The sequence below is a fragment of the Otolemur garnettii genome, unplaced genomic scaffold (assembly GCF_000181295.1).
Source record: "Otolemur garnettii isolate 467f Iridium unplaced genomic scaffold, OtoGar3 scaffold00025, whole genome shotgun sequence".
Lineage (NCBI taxonomy): Eukaryota > Metazoa > Chordata > Mammalia > Primates > Galagidae > Otolemur > Otolemur garnettii.
The window spans coordinates 14505104-14525133 of record NW_003852420.1 but is presented as its reverse complement, the minus strand read 5'-3'; the positions used below and the strand labels follow the sequence as shown (position 1 = coordinate 14525133).

Below are 20030 nucleotides of genomic sequence, written 5' to 3'. Positions count from 1 at the left end.
GAGGCTTAACTGAGAACCCCTGATATGGGCAGGCCTCATCCACTAGGGATACAGCCCAGGCCCTCAGAGTCCAATGCCTGACTCACAGCATAGAGGATGCCTCATCTCCCACATACTAGGAGGGTGTCCTGAACCCTCCCTAACCTAGGGTGACCAGCTGTCCCGCTTTTTAACAATTTGTCGCACATCCCGCGGTGTTTTAAAAAAGTCCCGATTTTTGGAAAGAATGCATGAACGGGTGAGAGAACAAGAAGGGAATATACAGTTTTGGGCTGCCATGTGGCTATTTCGCCAGAATATGAGTTTTACATTATTTTTGTTAATTTTACGATGTTAAACTGTAATAATAACAAATAATTGCTGAGAAGTGATTATCGAGAACTGCTTATCAAAGTTTGCATTGTTGTCAGGCCCTGACCCCCGCCCTGCCTCCCGGCCATGTTGTCCCGCCTTACTGATGTTAAAATCTGGTCACCCTACCCTAACCCTGCATCCCTCTCCACAGGGCCCACAGACCTCAGCATGAAAGGCGGGGCCACAACCACCTCCACCACCCCCACACCGACCCCCTCCAGCAACAGCACCAGCAGGACCATGCCCAGCGCCCAGCTCAGCCCCACGGAGATCAGCGCCGTGCGGCAGCTCATCGCTGGCTACCGGGAGTCCGCTGCCTTCCTGCTGCGCTCAGCAGATGAACTGGAAAACCTCATCTTACAGCAGAACTGACCCCGCTGGCACCTGGAGTACACTGCCCTAGGGAAGGAGCAGTGTCCCAGCCCGAACCTGGCTTCCTGCCTCACCAGTTGGTACATTTCATTTTTTGAAAGAGGTGGGATCCAAAAGAGCTGTTTCTAGCCACACTCCAAGCACCTGAGACTTTGGGCACAAGGACACTTTTTTTTTTTGGAATCTCACCACACGGGTGCTCTGACCTGCTTGGAAGAGGCCAATCGGGCAGCTCTGGAAGGGTGGGGCTCCCCTGACAAGGCGCCAGGGCTGTGGCTCTATTTAGAATCACCTTCGTGGACCCTGATGTTAGAATCCCACCCCCAGATAATTACCTTTCAAGTCTTAGGTGAGCAGAATTGCATATTTATTGAGAAAAACAAAGTGGACCCTTTCTTCCTCTCCCCTTAGTAATTTATTTTTCTGAAAATGGATTCTTTTGTGTTTGTACAGATTGCCAGTCTGTGTCTGTCTGATCAGAAGGATGTGTCCCTATACCTAACATTCCATATCACTACACTGATGCGGGCTGGGGCTGGCAGGGGCAGGATGGTGCCAGGCTGGCTGTGCCTTTGAGTGCCCAGTGCTGCCACAGGGACACTGCCAGGCACCTCCTCAGGTACCACCAAGCAGGAGGACTTCACCTACATGTATTGCAAAGCAAAACAAAAAAGGCACCCCACCCCACTCTACAGAAGCCCCAGTTACATGGTCACCTGTATTCTACCTCACACTCCAGCGTGGGCTTTTTCCAGGATGTGCCCTGAGCCTGTTCTGAAAGGCTGTTACCCCAGCTATCCCCACAGTGTCTGCCTGGGAGGTAAGTCCAGACTGGACATCCAGGAGCTAGAGCCCAGAGAGGGCCCTGCCCCTGTTGACCAGCTGCCCAAGGCCCCTGGCCCTCTCAGCTGCTTAATGGGACAGAGTGCTAGGAGATGGCAGCTGGTCAGCAGAGCCCTTGCCCTCACTGTGCTGCCCGGGAGCCAGGTCTGAACACTTCTCTGCATAGGCTGGGCCTTCAGACACCTGCCAAGAAGGGCAGGTCTCTTCAGGGTGAGCCCCTGGCTGTCAGGCAGCTGTGAGCTCCAGGGGAGACTGCAGTTCCCATCCCCTCACCCCATGTTTGGAGTAAAGGGATCATCAGTGGAAGTGGAGAAGCCACTTGGGTTCTCCTAGGACCAGCCCTTTTTCTGGAGGGGCTAGTCCTGGAAGAAGCCCATAATCCCTGGAGTGTGAAAAAGGGCAAAAAGAAAAAGCTGGCCTGGTTTCCTTCCTCCCTGATAGGCACTTCCTCTTGCTCAGTGCAATACCTACCAGTGCTGCTAAAACCAGGGATTCGCCCAGACCTCCACGGGCCCCCGGGGCCTCTCCATGCAACACTCCGTAGCCATGACAGCAGCTCTCTGCTGTCCGTCCCTGCCCAGAGCTGGCAGAAGCCCTCTGTTGCCTTTCCTCCCTCAGAGCAAAGAGGTCCCAGGAGAGCCAGGGCCGGATGGCTGCAGAGAGCCACTCAACCCCAGAGCAGGCACCCCTTCCCAAACTAGTTTTCTGCAGCCAACTTCCTCCTGGCACTGTGGCAGGCCCCCCCTCAGGAGGGGCAGGAAGGGGGCACCAGTGCGTATGCCCCCTCCTGCCTCAGATCCAGAAACTTTGAAAGGTAGGGTCCTCACCCCCTGCTTACTTCTAGCCCTGTAGGTTAGTGGTGGTCTTATCTCTCAAGTGGCCTCCAACACCTCACCCAGCCACACCTCCTCTGCCTTCCACCTGATCAACCCCCAAGCCTCTAGGCAGGGCCAGGACACCTGAGACTTACCCTTAGCACAGCACAAGCTCCAGTGCCCAAGGCCTCCCCCACACCCGGCATCCACGTGTCCAGTCCCACCTGCTCAAGCACTACCCCGGATGTTTGAATTTATGTAAATATTTATTTTTGTGTGTGAACAATACTACAAAGTAATCAGTAGATCTTTTGCAAAATGTTACCCCAGGCAATTTGTGAAAATCTTAATGTTAAAACCTGGCAGAGACAATCGCCACCCTAGAATTCCTGATATGTTGCTTAATGTGTCACTCACTTCTCCCAAAGGCGGTACCCAAGCTGGACAGGAACGGTTTGCAATTTTTGGCAGACAGAAGTGAGCAAGGCTGGGGAAGGAGCTCCCTCTCACCACCCACACAAAGGATTTATAGATCAGTATAGGCTACCATTTGAAGTTGAGCTAAGTTCAAGCTGTAGCACCTCCAGCCTGCCTTAGTACTGCGGCAAGAGTGTGGGTTCAGTGTGTTTTAAAGAAAAAGGAGAGGACACGCCAGTGGTAAAAGTCCACTGGGACTGCAGGGGGCCCCCATCCAATCCAGGATGGATTTTGTCACATTGACCCCACCTCTTAAGTGGGCTTCTTCCCAATGAAGCTATCCTTAAGCCCTGGAGATGGCAGAATCAGGAGCAAGTTAGTGCATGGAAACAGGATTCCACTAGCTGTTTCAGTCAGCTTCTGTTTTAAGAGATGCAGCTTCAACTCCTTCCCTTTATACCTGACTTGGAGAGCACCAGAGCTGGTTCTGATGAACCAAGCTCACTGTTGTCTCACCCTCCCTGGAGGGACTGCCTTCTTCAAAGCCCCACAAACATTTAAAAATCTTCTGAAGGGCCTACAGGGCACAAAGTAATCATTTGGGATGCTAAATTAAAAAGGAAATCCAAGAGTAGCAATTCCAGAGTCTTTGTAGGGGGGCTAACCCAAAAAGGGTAGAATCAGAGAAGTGGGCCTTTGGTCTTAGTGGGGAATCCTTGAGTAGACCAGTGGTAAGCATGTGTAACCCATCAAAAATTCCTTTTACCATCACCACTCTTACAAAGAACAGTTTACTCCCAAGGACAGTGTTGAGGGGGAGGGGAACAGGTGGGGGGCTAGAAGGGTTTTAGAAGATTTCAAACAGAACCCATCCATCCCTATTCCCAAGGGCCACTTACAACTCCAGGGGTGGTTATAGGATTAACTACCAGTTCATTTTCAAAATGCTGCTTTGAACTCAGAGGGTTGATACTTTTAATTTGTAATTTTTTGTAAAACTTTTTACAAGATAGTAAAGTATTTCACCAGAATACCAGTTTCAATCCGTCCATGGTCTGATTTTTATATAATTTAGTGGTGCTTTAGAAACTTTGTTTTTGTTGTTTCGGAGCTAAACAGCTCAATCCTTTCTCGCCTGTATCTACCTAAGACCAATGTGAACCTTTGTATTTTTGCTCCTAATTTTGGACTCAGTGAAAGTGTACTGTTTACATGTACAGATGCCCCCAGTCCCTGTGTGTTCTGCAAGACTTGCTCTTGAGGAGGAAGATGCACCTCACTAAGCTCATCTGCTTACCAAAGCCACAAAACAAAAACCTCTCACTTTTTACCTGTGTTTCCACCTAAAAATAAAAACAAAAATCCTACACTATGTAGAACTTAGATTTGCTGAAAAACACTTTCCACCTGGTAGGTGGCCCACGTTCTTCTATCACGTGGTCCATTTAGGAACAAGAGTCAGAACCGGCCTCCTGTCGGCTGCTAATGCACTGCCCACTGGACAGGAGTGAAGGCAGGACTGCACTGCAGAGCTGTGGGATGAAGACAGTTTTCTGGGCAGCCTGGGAGTGAGCAGGTCAAGATGACTCACGTGGCCTTTAGGAGCAAGCCAACCAGGACTTAGGGGCAATCCAAGAGGTCGTCAATCCTCTGGCATAATTTAGACGTGTTTTGGAAGAGCATGAGTTCCATATCCGAGATGAGATTTCAAACTTTCAGTGTAGATGGTACAAGTATTTCTTGAAGGTTCCTCTAGGGGCAGCTTGTTCATGCAGCACCACCTCTGGGGAAGGAGGAGGGGCGGGGGGGAGGGGGTCCAGACAGCAAGAATATGGCACTTAAGGCAAACAGTGGATGGCACCAATTTTTAAAGGTGACTCTTCGTTAATCAATGGCTTCACCTCTAAATTATATTTTTACAGATATGCACCTATGCAACTTAACGTGGCTCTTCTAAGCAGGTGAGGACTTCCTCCTCAATGCTCTCTATAAAAATTATTTGTGTTCTATATAGTGAGTTTTTCCAGTAAATGTGGCTTAATATTTTAATTCTTAGAATGTGTCTTCTCTACGTGATGCGACTAAATTCTGTTTTGTTTGTGGAATGACTAGCACAGGCCGACTCCCTCTCTCCCTCACTTAACAAGACCAATGAGCTGTTAATCGAGCTGTTATCTCCATGGTATTACTTGCTAAATGCACTGATTTCATAAGTATGTGGAATCCTTTTCCTTTTGAACCTGTATATCATATATAAGACTGAATCTACTTAATAAACACTGAACAGCAAACCGAACACTGTCTCCTATTAATAGCAGCACCGCCAACCAGTTTCCAGTCCTTCTGAATCTAGTTTCTGAAGCATTTGCTACTGGTAGATTCTACCTTTTCTAGCCAATAATCTGGCACACTGAAGGTCCTCAGTAAAGTTCTTTGAATAACCCTTTAATTTAGCACCTCACCTGTTAGAGAAGGAAATAAACCTTTCGTTGGTCAGGTGTTGAGCAGAGGCAGAGAGCTCCCCAGATACTATCTTAGTTCCCAGTCTCCTTACCCTACTGGCAGGTGCAGATTGCACAGGGGTATTTGAAGAAACTTAGCTTTTGTCCTACCTCTCACCCTAGCATGTGGCCACTGAACTGAAACTGAATTCCTGTAACAATTTGTAAATGCTAGTTTAGAAAACTTAATGAACAAGATCCCTTGTTCTGAACTTTGGTACTTGACATTCCATTCTATCCAAAACCCTGAGCCCCCACCTTGGAGGAAACAAAAGGGCTACTTTTCCCAAAGACTTTTATTTATAAGGATTTTTTTTTCACACTACATATATCATTTAGGTCAATCTTCAAGGAAGAATTACAGGAATGTGTCTGGGAACAAACCTGATTATCATGGGTTAAAAAACAACTGTGTGTAAGTGAAAAGCATACATTTTACTGTTAAAATTGCAAACGTGTATATATGCATACTATATGGCAGTTGTTATTAAAACCTTGACTTTTTAGTAATGGCATCAAGAATCTTTTTTAATAGAAATTCTAATTAGTAGCCAAATAAGTAAGCCCTGTGCTATGACTGGGTGTGACAGGGTGTGACTTTGGGCTGAGCCTCTGGTGAGGATAGGAGCAGGTCCGCACACAGTGCAAGATGGACCTCACCTTTCCCAAGGTATGAGGATCCAGGGGCAGCAAATCCTCTGTGATAACCATGAACTTTCCTCATCCTACCAAAACTACTATTGCTTAGACTATTAAAACTATTAAGACGGGGCAGCGCCTGTGGCTCAGTGAGTAGGGTGCCCCATATACTGAGGGTGGCGGGTTCAAACTCAGTCCCGGCCAAACTGCAACAAAAAATAGCCTGGTGTGTGGTGGGCACCTGTGGTCCCAGCTACTCAGGAGGCTGAGGCAAGAGAATAGCCTAAGCCCAAGAGCTGGAGGTTGCTGTGAGCTGTGACACTACGGCATTCTACCAAGGGCGACAAAATGAAACTGTCTCTAACAAAAAAACTATGAAGACTACTGAAACCCCATAATCTGAGGCATCTCCAGAACACAGACCCCACTGGCCTGACCAGCCCAGGGAACACTTACCTCCCTCCACAGGAAATGCTGCAGGTCCACAGGAGCACTGAAGTCCACAGGAGAAATTGCTTGAGGGGAGGAAAGTATAGGCTTTCTCCAGTCTGGCTTCTTTAAACGAGGCTCAGTCCATTTTATTAGCAGTGGACACAGGACATCATTAGACAGGCATGTCCCTTAAAACGGTGAACTAAATTTTACTCAATGACAAAACAGGCAAACCTTACAACACATATAAGCTAATTTTTAAAAAAATACTTAAAATGTACCAAGGAAACTTAGTAGTTACACAAAACCTTCAAAGAAGAATCCAGGTAAAGTCCTATCTTTCGTTGGTCAATCTTTTCTATAAATCCAGGTTTTATTAGGTTTATTGTCAGCCAGTGGTCTTATATGAGAGGCCCGAGCTGCCTAAGCAATTCATAAACCCTCTGTAATAGCATGCACAACTTTATACACTGGCAGGTGGTATCCACAGAAAGGTGAAAACTCACCAAAGCCAGGTAAAGCAGCACTAACAACTGTGCTGTTCATACAAGCCATTTGTGCCTGTGTCCTGCAGCAAAGATATTTGTTCCAGGCTTTCAAGTTGATGCAGAGACAAGAGAGGGAGCATGGGGTACTCTATTTCAAGTAGCAAACTCCAAGGTCACACACCTCACCCTTCCCATAGCTTCAAATAGCACCCACACACACAGGCAAAGGCAGGACACAGACACTTTGATCTGTTGAAACCTCTGATGGATGCATGCTGCTCCATTTAGCTCACCCACATAGCCATACACCCCTCTCAAGCAGGGTCTTACTTCCTCAAAAGCAGGCTGGGTATCAAACAAATTAATGATCCTTCACCAGGCCAGTATGATGATTTTCTTTCCGTATCCCGAAACATCATGTCCCTTGTTCTTTGGACCATGAGCAACATAAACCTCCCTTACCAAATACTCTTTAAGCTCTGGACTGCACCCAGTGACTACAGTGAGGCCAGGAACCAGCTTCACAGCCTGCACCAGCCTTAGCACAGCACACTCAGGCCTGTAGCTCAACAGCTCCACCCGAGGCAAGGGGGAAGCAGTAGCTATGGCAGGTATCTAACTAAGTTCATGTAGCAATTATTGTTTTGGCCTAGTGTAACCTAATAGTCACCAACAACCTGATAAGTAAGAACTATTATCCCCATCCACAGGTAGGAGTTGACAGAGGGTAAGTAACACGACCCCAACTGGATAGTACCCCAGAGCTGGAAGGTAACAAAGCCTATCCTCCATGAACCCAAAGCACTAACTCTGCCTCTCTGATGAGACGTGATTGGCAACGCAAGGCCCCAAAGCTGCATTCTAAGCTCCTATAGATGTAAGTGACCAAATGGGTTCTATGACACAAAGGCATAAAGACAAATCAACATCACCAGGCAGCTGCGCAGTCACCACAGGGCCACTGAACTATAAATTCTCAAAGTGCCTATCAAACGGCAGCACCACAAAATGGCAGCTTCAACAGACCAAGTGTCTCATCACAGTTTTCCAATGCCCAGGAAAAAAGTGAATGGATATATATTAGATCTTTACTTCCATGATTTTTACCTTTGGCTTATCCATATACTAATAAAATTATTTCTGACGAGTACAGTCATGTATTTAAGTACCTAAGAGAAGTCTGAGGACTTTAACTGCAAAATGAATCCCTGTTGGCATGCCATTCACCCAGGCTCACTAACTAGCAGGTCCCACCATAGGCACCTCCCTGCCTCCCAAGGCCACAGAAGCTGTGCTCAGGTTTAAGGCCTCTCATGGTCACTGCTGGGTACCCTCCTACAGAAGACCATCAACCACGAAGAATCCGATTGGCAATCTCGAGCTCAGTGAGGCCAGTTAAGATGAGCAGTTGCAGTTTGACTTTCATTCACAAAGGGAAACACTCCCATTGCTTTCAATAGATTTCTTATTGCACCCCATGAAGTAGAAAGATTTGCCAAGTCATGAACAGAGGCTAAAGACCAGTGAAGCTGCCAAGTCATTCCTCTTGGACTAATCTCCTAAAAGAGCTCTGTGAAGAACAGAGCAGAGGTGAGGCGAGCTGGTGCCTAATCCTTCCCAGCCAGCTCCACACTCCGGCCCAGCCCGGAAGATGACTTGAGACCACAACTGCAGGTTGTATACGTTTATTGTTCCAATACCACAAGAGACATACAAAAGCAGTGCTCTGGGCCACCTTGTGGACCAGACCAGTGTCAGACTGTACCCTTCAATGGCCCCAAAGGTCCCAACAAAGGGAAGAGGAGGACCAGGCAGGCATGGGCCCCTGGCTCCCAGGCTTTGGTAAACAGATTTAAGTTGACAACTTGGACTTGGCCAATACTGCACATTAAGTATTAAGTCACCATTATCATTGCCAACTTCTCACTCATGCTTCAAGTGACAGAAATGCCTATCAGATTAAATGAGGAGGAAAAAACCTATCAGATAAAATGAGATTTGCCAAAATCATACAAATTTTATACTGCATACAAGAGCACTCACATGGGGAGACTGAAATTAAATGAGGACTCTCAACTTGGTAGTAAGTTGAAACATAAGAAATAAGGCAGGAACGGGGTGAGGGATGACAAACACGAGCATCTATTTGCTGGAAACTCCTTGGGAGGCAGCGGGCAGCAAGCATGGCTTTGTTTCTTCTCAAACATGCCTGCTGTCAAAAGTACATGAAGATGAGCCTCATGGCCACAGAAAGCATGATCTTAGGTATTGCTGTGACAGGTGGTAACCTGGAGCCAGATCTGGAAGGCCTGCCTGGGGACTGCCCAAGTAACTCCCCCATGAATCCAGAAGCACTTAACACTGGTGGTGGTGGTTTGTCACATATAGCAGCAAGCAGCCACTAAAGGCTGGAGAAGACACGTGAGAAGCAGGATGTGCTTGCTCAGCAGCATGTGGATGGGCTGCCTGTGGCTCTGCAGCTGTGGTAGATCCACCCAGGGACCTGTGATGGGGTGCCGGGCCAGCCTGGCAGGTCACAAGTCAATCATTTTGCCCTCACGTCAAGTAGCACAGCACTCAGTGGCTCTGACAACAGGTGTGGAGAAGTAAATTACACCACTTTAATGCAATGATGCTGAAGATGTAAAATAAGGAGGAGACAGTCATGTTCTCTGTACAATACATCCATTTACAGAATCGGCCAGTACTGTGTACAACATATAAATACATGATAAAACATTAGAGGTGCATAGAGCATACTTACAGAAGCCAAAAAGTTCACTTTATACATCCAAGAATAAAGAGTTAAAAATATAAAAATAAGAAACACACTGCTTTGAAATGTAAAATGACTTTCACATACACAGGTACGTGGAGATGCCCACTCCCACAGAGTCCCAAGTGACGAGGAAGAGTGTCAAGCAGAGGAATTCACCTGCAAACATCTGGACAGTTAACTCACAAGGTCTATAGATGGCATCTTTGTAAGAAAGACAACCCTATTCCTAGACCCCATTGTCCAAATAGGGCTATTCAAGGTTTCAAAAAATCCTGTGGGCTAGTGGATCATATTGAGGAGAGAAGTTCCAAATTTGCTTGAGCAACAGAACCAAAGGTAAAACTGGCTCCATCAACTGGCAAATGACTGAACTGTGACCCTGAGGTCAGCAGGTGCTCAAGCCCCCTGGTGGGCAATGCTGGGAGTTACTTTAACCCTGTGCTGGCTTCTAACCCACCATCAACTCCCCCACGTAGCAGAAGAAAAGATGGCAAGGAGGGGGCAGTGGAAGACTGACATTTCTATTCAGTTCCAGTAGGTCAGTTCCCTTGGTGGAGAACACAACCTTCAGTTGTGTTTCAGTTTCAAGTCCCTCTGGGTGTCAGGAAGGCTCCCCAACCCACACCAGACTCTGACTGTTTGCAATGAAAGCTCAGGTTGGCCTTGGGCAGCCAGTGGATGCCCCCCAAGGAAGCCCCTCCAGCAAGACCAGAAGGGTCAACAAGTGACAGAGGGCTTTAGCACTATAAACGTTGGGGAAGGCAAGAATGCTCTTGCCTAGAAAGAGTATTATATCAATGATATTCTGTATACAGATTTAAGATCAATCATTATCAAAATACACACACTAAATATACAGTTTTTCCCATGGCCATAATTTATTATCTCACCACAAGGCACAATACACAGAGCTTTGAGGGTCCAATACAGTCATCGTGACAGAATGCACCACAGCCTTGGCACATGATCATGGCTTTCAGGCTGCATGCACACTGGAGCGAGATGCTTTCCACTGTGCTGCTATCAGTGAACATTTGCAAGGAGAGTGATGCACTGTGGCTCGCACCGAAGTTTGCTTTGTGGCTCAGCTGCACCACACTTCCAGCAAGGCCTTTGGGAAAGGAGGGAGAGCTGGAGGAATAATTAAAGCTGGTGGAACTCAGTTGGAGCTTAGAAAGCTTCCCATAAAACGCCTGCTTGATGTTGAGTTGGGAGGGGATAGAAGATGGCTCCAGAGGCTCACTGAGCCCCTTCCCTGGCTCTTGGGGTAATTTCCAGAAGGGCAGATCCATGACAAAAGGCATCCCTTGCAAGTGACCTACCAGGTCCAGAGGACTGTGCCCAACAGCTTTCTTGCTCTCAGCACTTGTCTTGACAGGGTCCCCAACAAAAGTCTTCTCATTTTTGATGCTGCCAAGAGAGGCAGGTGGCGGCTTTGGAGCCCAGTCTTCTGTTGCAGTCTGTATTCCACCAGACACAGAGTTTTTGCTTGGCCCCAACTTCCCAATGGGAAAAACTGGAGGGACCTCAGCAGGCAGTGGTGTTGGATCTGCAGGCCTGGGACGCTGAAGGGTTGCAGCCACACTCCCAGAGCCAAAGAGCTTCTTCCCTTGTCCCACAACATTGTCCTGATCAGCCAGGGCCCGGCCTGTCTGCTCTGAACCAAAGGAGATCACATTTGGAGATGAGAAACAAGGTGCTCTCGAGGTAGTGAGATCTCCTGGACTTTTGCCTGGAGCAGCATTTGAATTACTGCACTGGGACATGGCATGGATTTCCTTCTGATCTTCAAAATTAAAGGAAGAGAACTGCTCTTTGGAACCCAACCCTTCAATTTTCCCAGAGGAAGTCATTGGATGTGTCACTGTATGTAGGGAGTCAAAACTTGGGGCTGTCTTAGAAATCTTTTGGGGCACTCCAGCAGCCTGGGTGGTCCCTATCCTGGCAAGATTAGTGCCTACATCATAGCTCTTGGGCAGGAGAGGCTCCTTCAAAGTGCTCAAAGAAGTGGGGCTGCTTCTGATAACCCCATGACCGTTTTCCCCAGGATGATGCAAACCCCCCATGCCACTATGGCTCTGCTCTTTTGTAAGTGATAGTTGTGGGGATTCTGGCTTGCTGCCAGCATGGGCTGGAGGAAGAACATTCTCTAGGGGCAACTTACTCTGTAGGAACTGTATCACAAGTGAGTTAGTAGGCTCCACCAAGGGACCGGGCCTGGCTGGGCATGTGGGTTTCAGCTGGTACTCAGTACTGGCCAGCAACAGGGAGTCTGGGATCTTTTGGGGGACTGCACATACTCGAGATACCCAGCTCTGAGAAGCAACCATTCCGTCTGTCCTTGTAACCAGATTCAGGTCACCATTCACCTTGGACAGTGAGGCAAATCGGTTCCAATCATGTTTTTCATCCTTGTCTACTGAGGATCCCTTTACCACTGTGGCTTCAGTAGTGTCACCATCACTGCTGTCCTCAGTGAGGTGGCCTTCAAAGTCAGAGGCTGTCTCTGTGGACTCGCTGTGAGGACTCACTGCTTCAGAGTCTCCATTGATTTTTAACTTTTCAGCGTCCACCTGTTTGTAGGCACTGCCAATGCTGTCAACACCTCCTTTAGATAGCACCGTCCAGTGTGAAGGAAGGCTGCCAGAGGGATCTAGGCTCTCCTTAGCTGTCAACCCCCCAGGCAATGCAGGAATGAAGGGAGTTTTCTCCCACTCTTCCCCAATTTGGGGCTCAATACGTGGTACGTTTTCTCTAGATTCTAAATCAGGCTGTTTTACTACCTCATCATCTGATGGGATTGGCAGCCAAGGAGTAGCACTGTCAGAAATGAGAACCTTGGTTTTCAAGTGTTCTCGCCTAGGATCACTTTCCCTCATGTAAGGGCATGGGTCACCAAGTCCTACTTTGTCATCAAATGGTTTGTCCTGCAGACAATCACCCAATGATGATTCAGGTATGGAGCTAAGGGTCACATCTACAGGACCTGTCACAGTGGGATCACTATCAAGAGCCAAGGCAGTTCCTTCTTCTAATACATCTCCTACCAGAGACTGAACAGGACCCTCCTCTGGGAGGACTCTGGGTCCTTGTTCCTCATAATCCCCTTCCCAGAAAGTGGTACCAGACTCACATTCAGTTCTAACATCTAGATGCAACTTAGGCTGCTCAACTAATCTCTCAGTTACTGGGGTTTGGGAAGACAGTGGAGGCAAAGCCTGGCATGGCTGGTCCCCAGTGGGAGCAATGGGGAGTTGGGAGGCATCTTCCAGCCCTCTTGTGAATACACCTGGAACCCTCTGTAGTGGGCAGCTTTCCTCCTGTTCAGGAGAAGCCAGGTCCTCTCTCCTGGCTTTAGACACAGCAGTTCCAGCCTGGGTATGCTCCCCACTTAGAGAACAAGGCGGCAATAGTTGTGTTCGCTGTAGATCTGACGCACACTCTCCAGGGGTGCTCGGGGTTCCCCTTGGCTCAGGGTGGCCACAGGCCTCACTACCATCACCACTGCTGCTGCTGCTTCTGCCACCTCCCTCATCGGTGGCCCCGCCGCCACCTCCACCCGGGCCACCCCCCCCTCCGATGGCAGTGGTGGCCGCCTCTCGATGGCATTGGTGGCCTCTCGCCCCTCGGACTTGCAGAGCACGGGCTTTAATGTCTGCGAGGGTCCTGGCGCCAGTCCAGCCCCGGTAGGAGGGCTCCGTGATGGGGATGATCCGGGGGCATATCTGGTAAGTGGGCTGACCTTTAACCACCCAGGGTGGTTTGATACGTGAAAGTTGAATCTACAAGAAAACAGTTAGAAAATAGTTTTAATTGACGAAGAAATCCGACCTAGGAACTATAAAGCAAAAGTAGTATTCTAGGAGCATAGGAGTCATAGCATACAGAATCAATTTCCCTAAAAATGAAATAAGCATAGTAAAATGGCTGCTCATGACACCATACCATTTGGAGAAGATTCTACTCAAGGGCTGTTATATGCCACATATCTAAATTTAATTTCTGGTGGGACGGTGTGAGTCACTACAGCAAAGACTCTAACACTACCTAATAAAAGATTTAAAAACTCCCAAAGATTCTGATCTCTAGAGATAACTTCAAGAGTGAACAAAAAGGAAGAACTCTATCTCTCTAATCAGTCCCAGAAAGGCTCTCTCATAGGAAACTCTACATTCCCACAGAATTAACTCAAAGCCCCAAGGGCAAAGAGACTCTATAATCTTATGACCCTCAAAGGAAATCTGGCTCCAGGGCAGCCAAGAATTAAACAGTCTCCTACCCGGATGGGCGGGACTTTGGGCTCCTCTTTAGTGGGCTGTGGCTTTTCGGTGTGAACACTTTCAATTGTGTTACGAAAGGACTGACGATCTTCAAGCCGGGGCTTCTTTTCGGGAAAGGATGCAGAGGCCGTCTGCTCAAAGGATTTCCTCTTCTGATCCTTGGGCTCCTGATCCACAGTCTCTGGAGGCAAGTTAGGAATTCTGTCTGGAGATGCAGAGGCACGTGCCAAGTTGTCCAGCTCAGTTGGGATCTGGGAACCTGTGGGTTCAGCTGGGAACTTGGGACCCTCTGGGTTGGGTGCTGCAGAGGACATGCCTGGCAAGTGGGGACTGCTCCTCCCTGCTAAGTTGGTTTCAGCCTCCCCATCTTTGTAGAGGGGGATGTCTGGTGCCACAGATTTTGCATCCTTAGCAACCCCTGCTTGTTCTGGCTCTTGTTTTTTATACAGATTCCTTCTGGCTCTGGTTCGGAGATCTGGCCGAGACCGTTTCTTAAAATGCCCATCTCGCTGTCGGGTAGCCACACTACGCTGTGGCCGCACTGATTCTCCCGGGATTCGCAAGCCACTCTTGATTTCAGCCTCCTCCTGGCCCACATTCTGCTTCAATGACTCTTCTTTGGTCAAACCCAATCTGCAAACCAGATTCACACCATCAGTTACAGGCCAGACGGAGGAGGTCTCTTTTATATCTATGAATAACACACACCTAGAAGCACAGTATCTCAGAACAAAACAAATCTTCACAGTGCATAACACTAACAATAAAAAAATACATTAGCCTCACCATGAAAGGCATTAAGTGATCCAAGTCACAAAATCTTCACATTCTTGTCCAACAAATATTATAGGCAATCCACAAGTTATACATTTCCAACTTATGTACAACCTGCACTTACAGAGGCTATTACAGTAATTCTGAGTTACAGACATCTGACTGGCATATGATTGGTACTTACGAACAAGGGCATTATAGGTAATACATAAATGTAACTATTCCAACTTACATACAACAAATTCAACCTTAAGAACCAACCTATAAGAGCCTATCTTGTTCGTAATCCATAGAATGTCTGTATTCACTATTGAGACCATCTGACCCCATCCCCTCAAAAGCCCAGACCAAGACTCATAGCTGAAAGTGCCTTACTTCTGTCCATAGTAGTCTTCAAAGAACTTTTCTTTCCATTGTTCCACCTTCTTTTCCTTCTCCATTTCCTGTCTTATCCTGACTTGCATCTCATGAGTGAATTCACCTAAAGAGAAATACAACTTTTCTAGTGAATGCCTTCAGGGTATTATGAACATCTGAAATTTCCAGTTCTACTATACCAGGAGTTTTAAAAGAGCACACTCCTGTCTCTCCCAGAGGCACTTCCACGTCATGCTTTTACTCAGGACAGAGTTAACAAGTCTGCTGTAAGTGGAATTTACTCTTCTTTACAGTACTCAGTCATCCAAGTGCAAACCACACATTGATCAAAAAAGCAAAACAACAAACAAAAGAACCATTCTCACTTCCTGTGGAGAAGCAAGTTAACATAGTAGGCCTGACTGCTTTCCCTTACTTAGAAAGGCCTCTCTACTTTTGAGGATGGCCCTTGGCTGACATCTGGGACTGAGGATTTCAGGAGGGTTCCCATCACCATAACTGAAAGGAGTGGCTCACTATCCCTAAACTATTTATGCAAACAATATGGTTTATGGTGAACATCTGCTTTCCTTTTGGGAATCTGGATATGTGCCAGGCACTGGCGTCCTACATGGTTAGCCCCCAATAAAAACCCTGGGAAATCTTTAACAGGCTTCCCTGGTAGATATTTCACACACATTGTCACAATCTGTTGCTGGGGAATTGTGTCCTATGTGACTCCATTGAGAGAGGACCTTGGAAGCCCACACCTCCTTTCCTCTGGACCTCCGACTACCTCCCCTCATGTGCATCCCCCTTTGCTGATTTTGCTTTGTATTCTTTTATTGTAATAAATCACAGACTTGGGCATGACTGTATTCTGAGTCCGGCCAACAAATTATCAAACCTAAGAGTGATCTTGGAGTCCTCCCAACACGTTCCCCCTGTAGCTCATCCACAAAATTAAATTCAGAGAAGCTAACCATCACTCCAAGTGACAAGTACACTCTATGTACATGAATCACAGTGCGAGTCCAGATATCCTGTTACCTCTTCAGAGCTGTGTGGCACCTTAATTAAACCCACTACACTTAACTAGTATTGTGAGGAAAGCCTACCTTATACAGAATCGCCCTTAAAAATAAAAAGATTGGTAAAAAGTGAGTGCTCAGGTTTTAAATGCCAGGAGACATGCCACACCACACACAGAAGGCACCATCTCAACTGATCTGGAATGACAAAGTCAACTTACCATCAGCCAGGCGTTCCCGCCAGCTCTGAGCCGCATGGGTAAAAAACTCATTATTTAGTGCACTGCTGCTGAGACGCAACAGGCCATCTGTCCCCACCTAGAAGGATCAAGGAAGGGGGAATCCAATAAATAAACTTAAAAGAGAAGAGAAGCCCACCTAGAAAGAGACAAAAAGGCGGCTGCCTGTGTGTACCTGTCTGTCCACTTCAGGCAAGAGGAAGAGGAGCTGCTGCTGGAAGTGCGATGGCAGGGCATGGAAGGTCCGAGAGTTAATCAGGGCACGGAGATTGGTGTTGACAAGAATGGATCCAGGCGTCTCAAAATCTATCTCTTCTCCTCTGTTGCGTTTCATCTGACCTGTGATTTTCGAAGCAAGCGGCACCGAGGTATATTCAACTTTTTAAAGCAAAAAAGTAAATGCCAACTGATGGGAAAACTTTGGTGGTAGAACCCAAGCTTCCCAGAACTTATCTGCACACAATCTGCTTAATTATCTAGTCCATCCTAACCTGTTCTTTCCAGGTTACTGTCGCTGCAATCAAACCTAAGAGAATACTTGGCCTTGCATCCCTTCAGACAACACTCTATGTACCAAGCTGTATTACAGCCTGAAGACGACATTCTTCTCAAGAAAAACCAGGCAGGGGGCAGGTTCTAAGCTTCCCTCTGAAGCTGGAGAACAGGCTCCACAAAGCCTAACTGGAGAAATGGTGGAAGTTGTCTAAAAGCAAATCTAGTTAGTATGCTACAGAAAATCTGCAAAAGTCCTCTGTGAATAAGCTAGAAAAATCTGATCTCCATGTAGAAATGTACTAAGGGTTGTTAAAAGCCAAGTGAGATGTTAATACCTCTCACAAAAGCCTAAGTAAATGTTACTTTATTTGAAAAACACACTAATAATAGAGACCTGTGAGACCATGGATAAGCACTGCTGATGAGCTAGAAAAGCAGTAAGACAGCAAACCTAGTTCCCGCTTGGGCAATGGTTTATTAATTTTCAGAAGCAAAGGCTAGTCTTCTTAATGGTTTCATGTGGCCCATTTACAAAAAACGTCAGCATGTGGGCCATAAGAAATAAATCCTGAAATAGCAAATAGCATACTAGCATTGCAAATAACCCTACTGGGGGGTGACAGGTACACAGTGTAGCATTACCTAAATTGTTTGCATCCCCAAAATTTGACATATGCTTCCACCCAACATATTGATAAAAAAAAAAAGGAGAGTCTGGTAGAGACTACAGATGTTGAGAACAAATGTGGCAGGAAGCTACCGAAGAAAGAAAAAAAGAAACAGGTGTTGGAGTTCTTCACTGAGAATCTCAGAAGCAATTTTCACTCAAACACTTGCTAAGCTATATCAAGGCAGGCACAGGCTAGGCCCTAAAACGACATACAGGAGCAATGTGGCACAATCTCTGCCTGCAAGGAGTTCTCTGACTGTCTAGCAGAGATCTACACAGGAAATAACCAAATTATAAGATAAAAATAAAAAATAGAGGGCCACCCAAGAAGTAAAAATAAATCGGTAAAGGAACTTTTAATAGAAGACATCATCTTCTCACTAGGCCTGCTGGGGGTCCCATTACAAACAGAGAAATGAGTGCTGAGCCACTCACCTGTGGCCGGCTTCCGGAAGCCTCTCAGGAGCGGGGCAGGGTCCTGGGCAACCTCGGCCTGGCCACGAATAGCAGTGCTGCCCAGGGCCAGAGAGCCGCTGCTGCTGCTGGATGGGCTGCCACTCTCGCCATCAGCGTGGCGGCCCGAGAACCCTGAAGGCACAGCATTCCATTGGTCAAAAGCATCACATGCCACGCCCATGGCTCTCAGACAAGCTTGTTTCTCCCAACTCTCCCCGAGATGCTGCCAGCAAGACCAGGGTGCTGCCATTTCCTAGCCCTGGGCTAGCAGAAACCACCAGCTCACGGTCTGGCTTTAAAATATCATTTTAAGAATGCCAAACCATCACCTGCATTTGTACAGCACTGCACCTTTTACAACCCACTGACACAATCATTCAGTGGATCCTCATGACTGCCCTGGGAGGCAAAGAGGAAGGCACGGAGCTCAGCCCAGCACGGGAACCCATGGCAGGCCTCACCCCCACAGCCTGCTGCCTTCCAGAGGGGCTGGATCTCCTGACTCTGGCCCAACAGATCTACTAGCATCACACTACTAGGTCAGAAACTGCTGACAGAGAGAGACTCAGTTCCTAGGACCTGAGGAAAAAGTGTCACAATTATGAGTTTACACATACCTGATGCAGATTCCACGTGGGCCCCGTTTACCTTCAGAGGAGTCAGGACAACTCGAGGCAGCATCACCCCAGTCTTTTTCTTTTGTTTGTTTGCCTGTGTTCCCAGAAGGAATAAAAATGGAGCCCAAGTCACCTGCAAGCCACCGCAGCACTCTTTCTCGTTCCCATCTCTACCTATTCTTTTGTAAAATAGATCAATTAGATTTGCTGGGCAATGCTTGCAAGGGCACTGACTGCCAGGCATCATGCCAAGGATAACCCAAAGCTACAAGACAGTATTATTATCCCCAGTTTGCAGGTCAAGAATTTGCCCTAAGTCCCATAGCTAGTAAGTGGCAGGGCTATCACTCAAACTACTGAATCCCAAACTCATGTTCTCATCAGTCTGCACTATACTGTATTTCTCCCCAGATGTTCATGTGTGTTTTAAAAGAATGAACCACTCAGCCATGGTCCTGGGGCCATTTAAATTCCCCCAAATCCAATACCCCCCCCCCAAATAAATTTTCCTCTCAGACCTACTGCCCAAAATGGCACTAACAAGTGGAGACCAAACTTCTGTTCTCCACCCTTTGACCATGTCCATAGCTACCTAGCAAGAGGAGGAAGAACCTTGTTTTGTGCCTGCCATCATTCACCCTCCTAGCCTTGTCTCCCTACCTGTGAGGAAGCTCTATAGCTGTCTCTGGGATTAGAAAGAGGCCGGCTATGAGATTCTGTAGAACATGATGCATTTGAAGATGTTTCATCAAGAGATACTGGAAAAGAGGAAATAAAGGTTAGTTCCTAGCACCTGTTGTGGCTCCCTCGCCCAGGCAGTTAAGGGTCCTTACCATCATTTTCACCACTCACAGTGCTGGCTTCATTAGACCCACAGCTCTCCACATCAGCTGTGTCCTCTGGCTCTTCTCCCTCCGCTGCAGCTGGGTTGCGAGACCACTGCAGGGCATCCTTCTGTGACAGCAAGGCACAACTCAGGTGAACGAAATCCTACAAATCCTACAAGCATGGTGAGCATTCCTAAATTTGTATGCTTTGGGAGAAGAGAGGTTTAGAATATTGATAAACTCGTATCCCTGTTTAACTGACCTCTTTCTTAAGTTCTTTTCATAAATATCATCAATAAAGTTAGACATAATTTTGCATTAATCATTTATAGGGTGCTTCCTATAAGCTACACCATGCTGTTCTGGGAATGGTGGGATTATAAGAAGTGGGGATCAGAGCCCTATCCTGAGGGAGCTCAACTGAGTAGGAAAGAAAATCAAATACAATATAAACATAGCAAAAGAAGTAACACTGCCCAGAAGAGGCGGCACCTAACTCACTGAGATGGGGGAAAGCAGGCACAGGTGGTACAGGGCATGAATCAGGAGGAGGGAGACAAGGCTTCCAAGAGGATGTGTTGCCTGAGCTGAGTTGTTGTTTTTTTTTTTTTTTTTGAGACAGAGCCTCAAGCTGTTGCCCTGGG

General features: G+C 47.2%; 2 protein-coding genes across 5 annotated transcripts in view; one reads left to right on the top strand and one right to left on the bottom strand.

Annotated features, from left to right (window-relative positions):
• The window catches only part of NOL4L (nucleolar protein 4 like), a 129082-nt gene extending 128183 nt beyond the window's left edge, over window positions 1-899 (top strand). Inside the window, exon 11 of the mRNA XM_003788087.3 lies at window positions 506-899. Coding sequence (XP_003788135.1) covers window positions 506-726 — 221 coding nt within the window. The 3' untranslated portion in view covers window positions 727-899. The remainder of the gene's footprint in view (window positions 1-505) is intronic.
• Window positions 900-8530: 7631 nt separating this feature from the next.
• Window positions 8531-20030, bottom strand: part of ASXL1 (additional sex combs like 1, transcriptional regulator) — a 75370-nt gene continuing 63870 nt past the window's right edge. For 2 of the 4 annotated variants that reach the window (XM_023512169.1, XM_023512168.1), the window contains 9 exons: window positions 19393-19513; window positions 19220-19317; window positions 18560-18653; window positions 17922-18074; window positions 16497-16699; window positions 16304-16400; window positions 15070-15175; window positions 13920-14553; window positions 8531-13422 (listed from right to left, as the gene is read on the bottom strand). In XM_023512169.1, the coding sequence (XP_023367937.1) occupies window positions 10522-13422; window positions 13920-14553; window positions 15070-15175; window positions 16304-16400; window positions 16497-16699; window positions 17922-18074; window positions 18560-18653; window positions 19220-19317; window positions 19393-19513 (4407 nt within the window). In that variant the 3' untranslated portion in view covers window positions 8531-10521. The remainder of the gene's footprint in view (window positions 13423-13919; window positions 14554-15069; window positions 15176-16303; window positions 16401-16496; window positions 16700-17921; window positions 18075-18559; window positions 18654-19219; window positions 19318-19392; window positions 19514-20030) is intronic. The other 2 variants (XM_012804162.2, XM_023512170.1) reach the window with 1 other exon arrangement.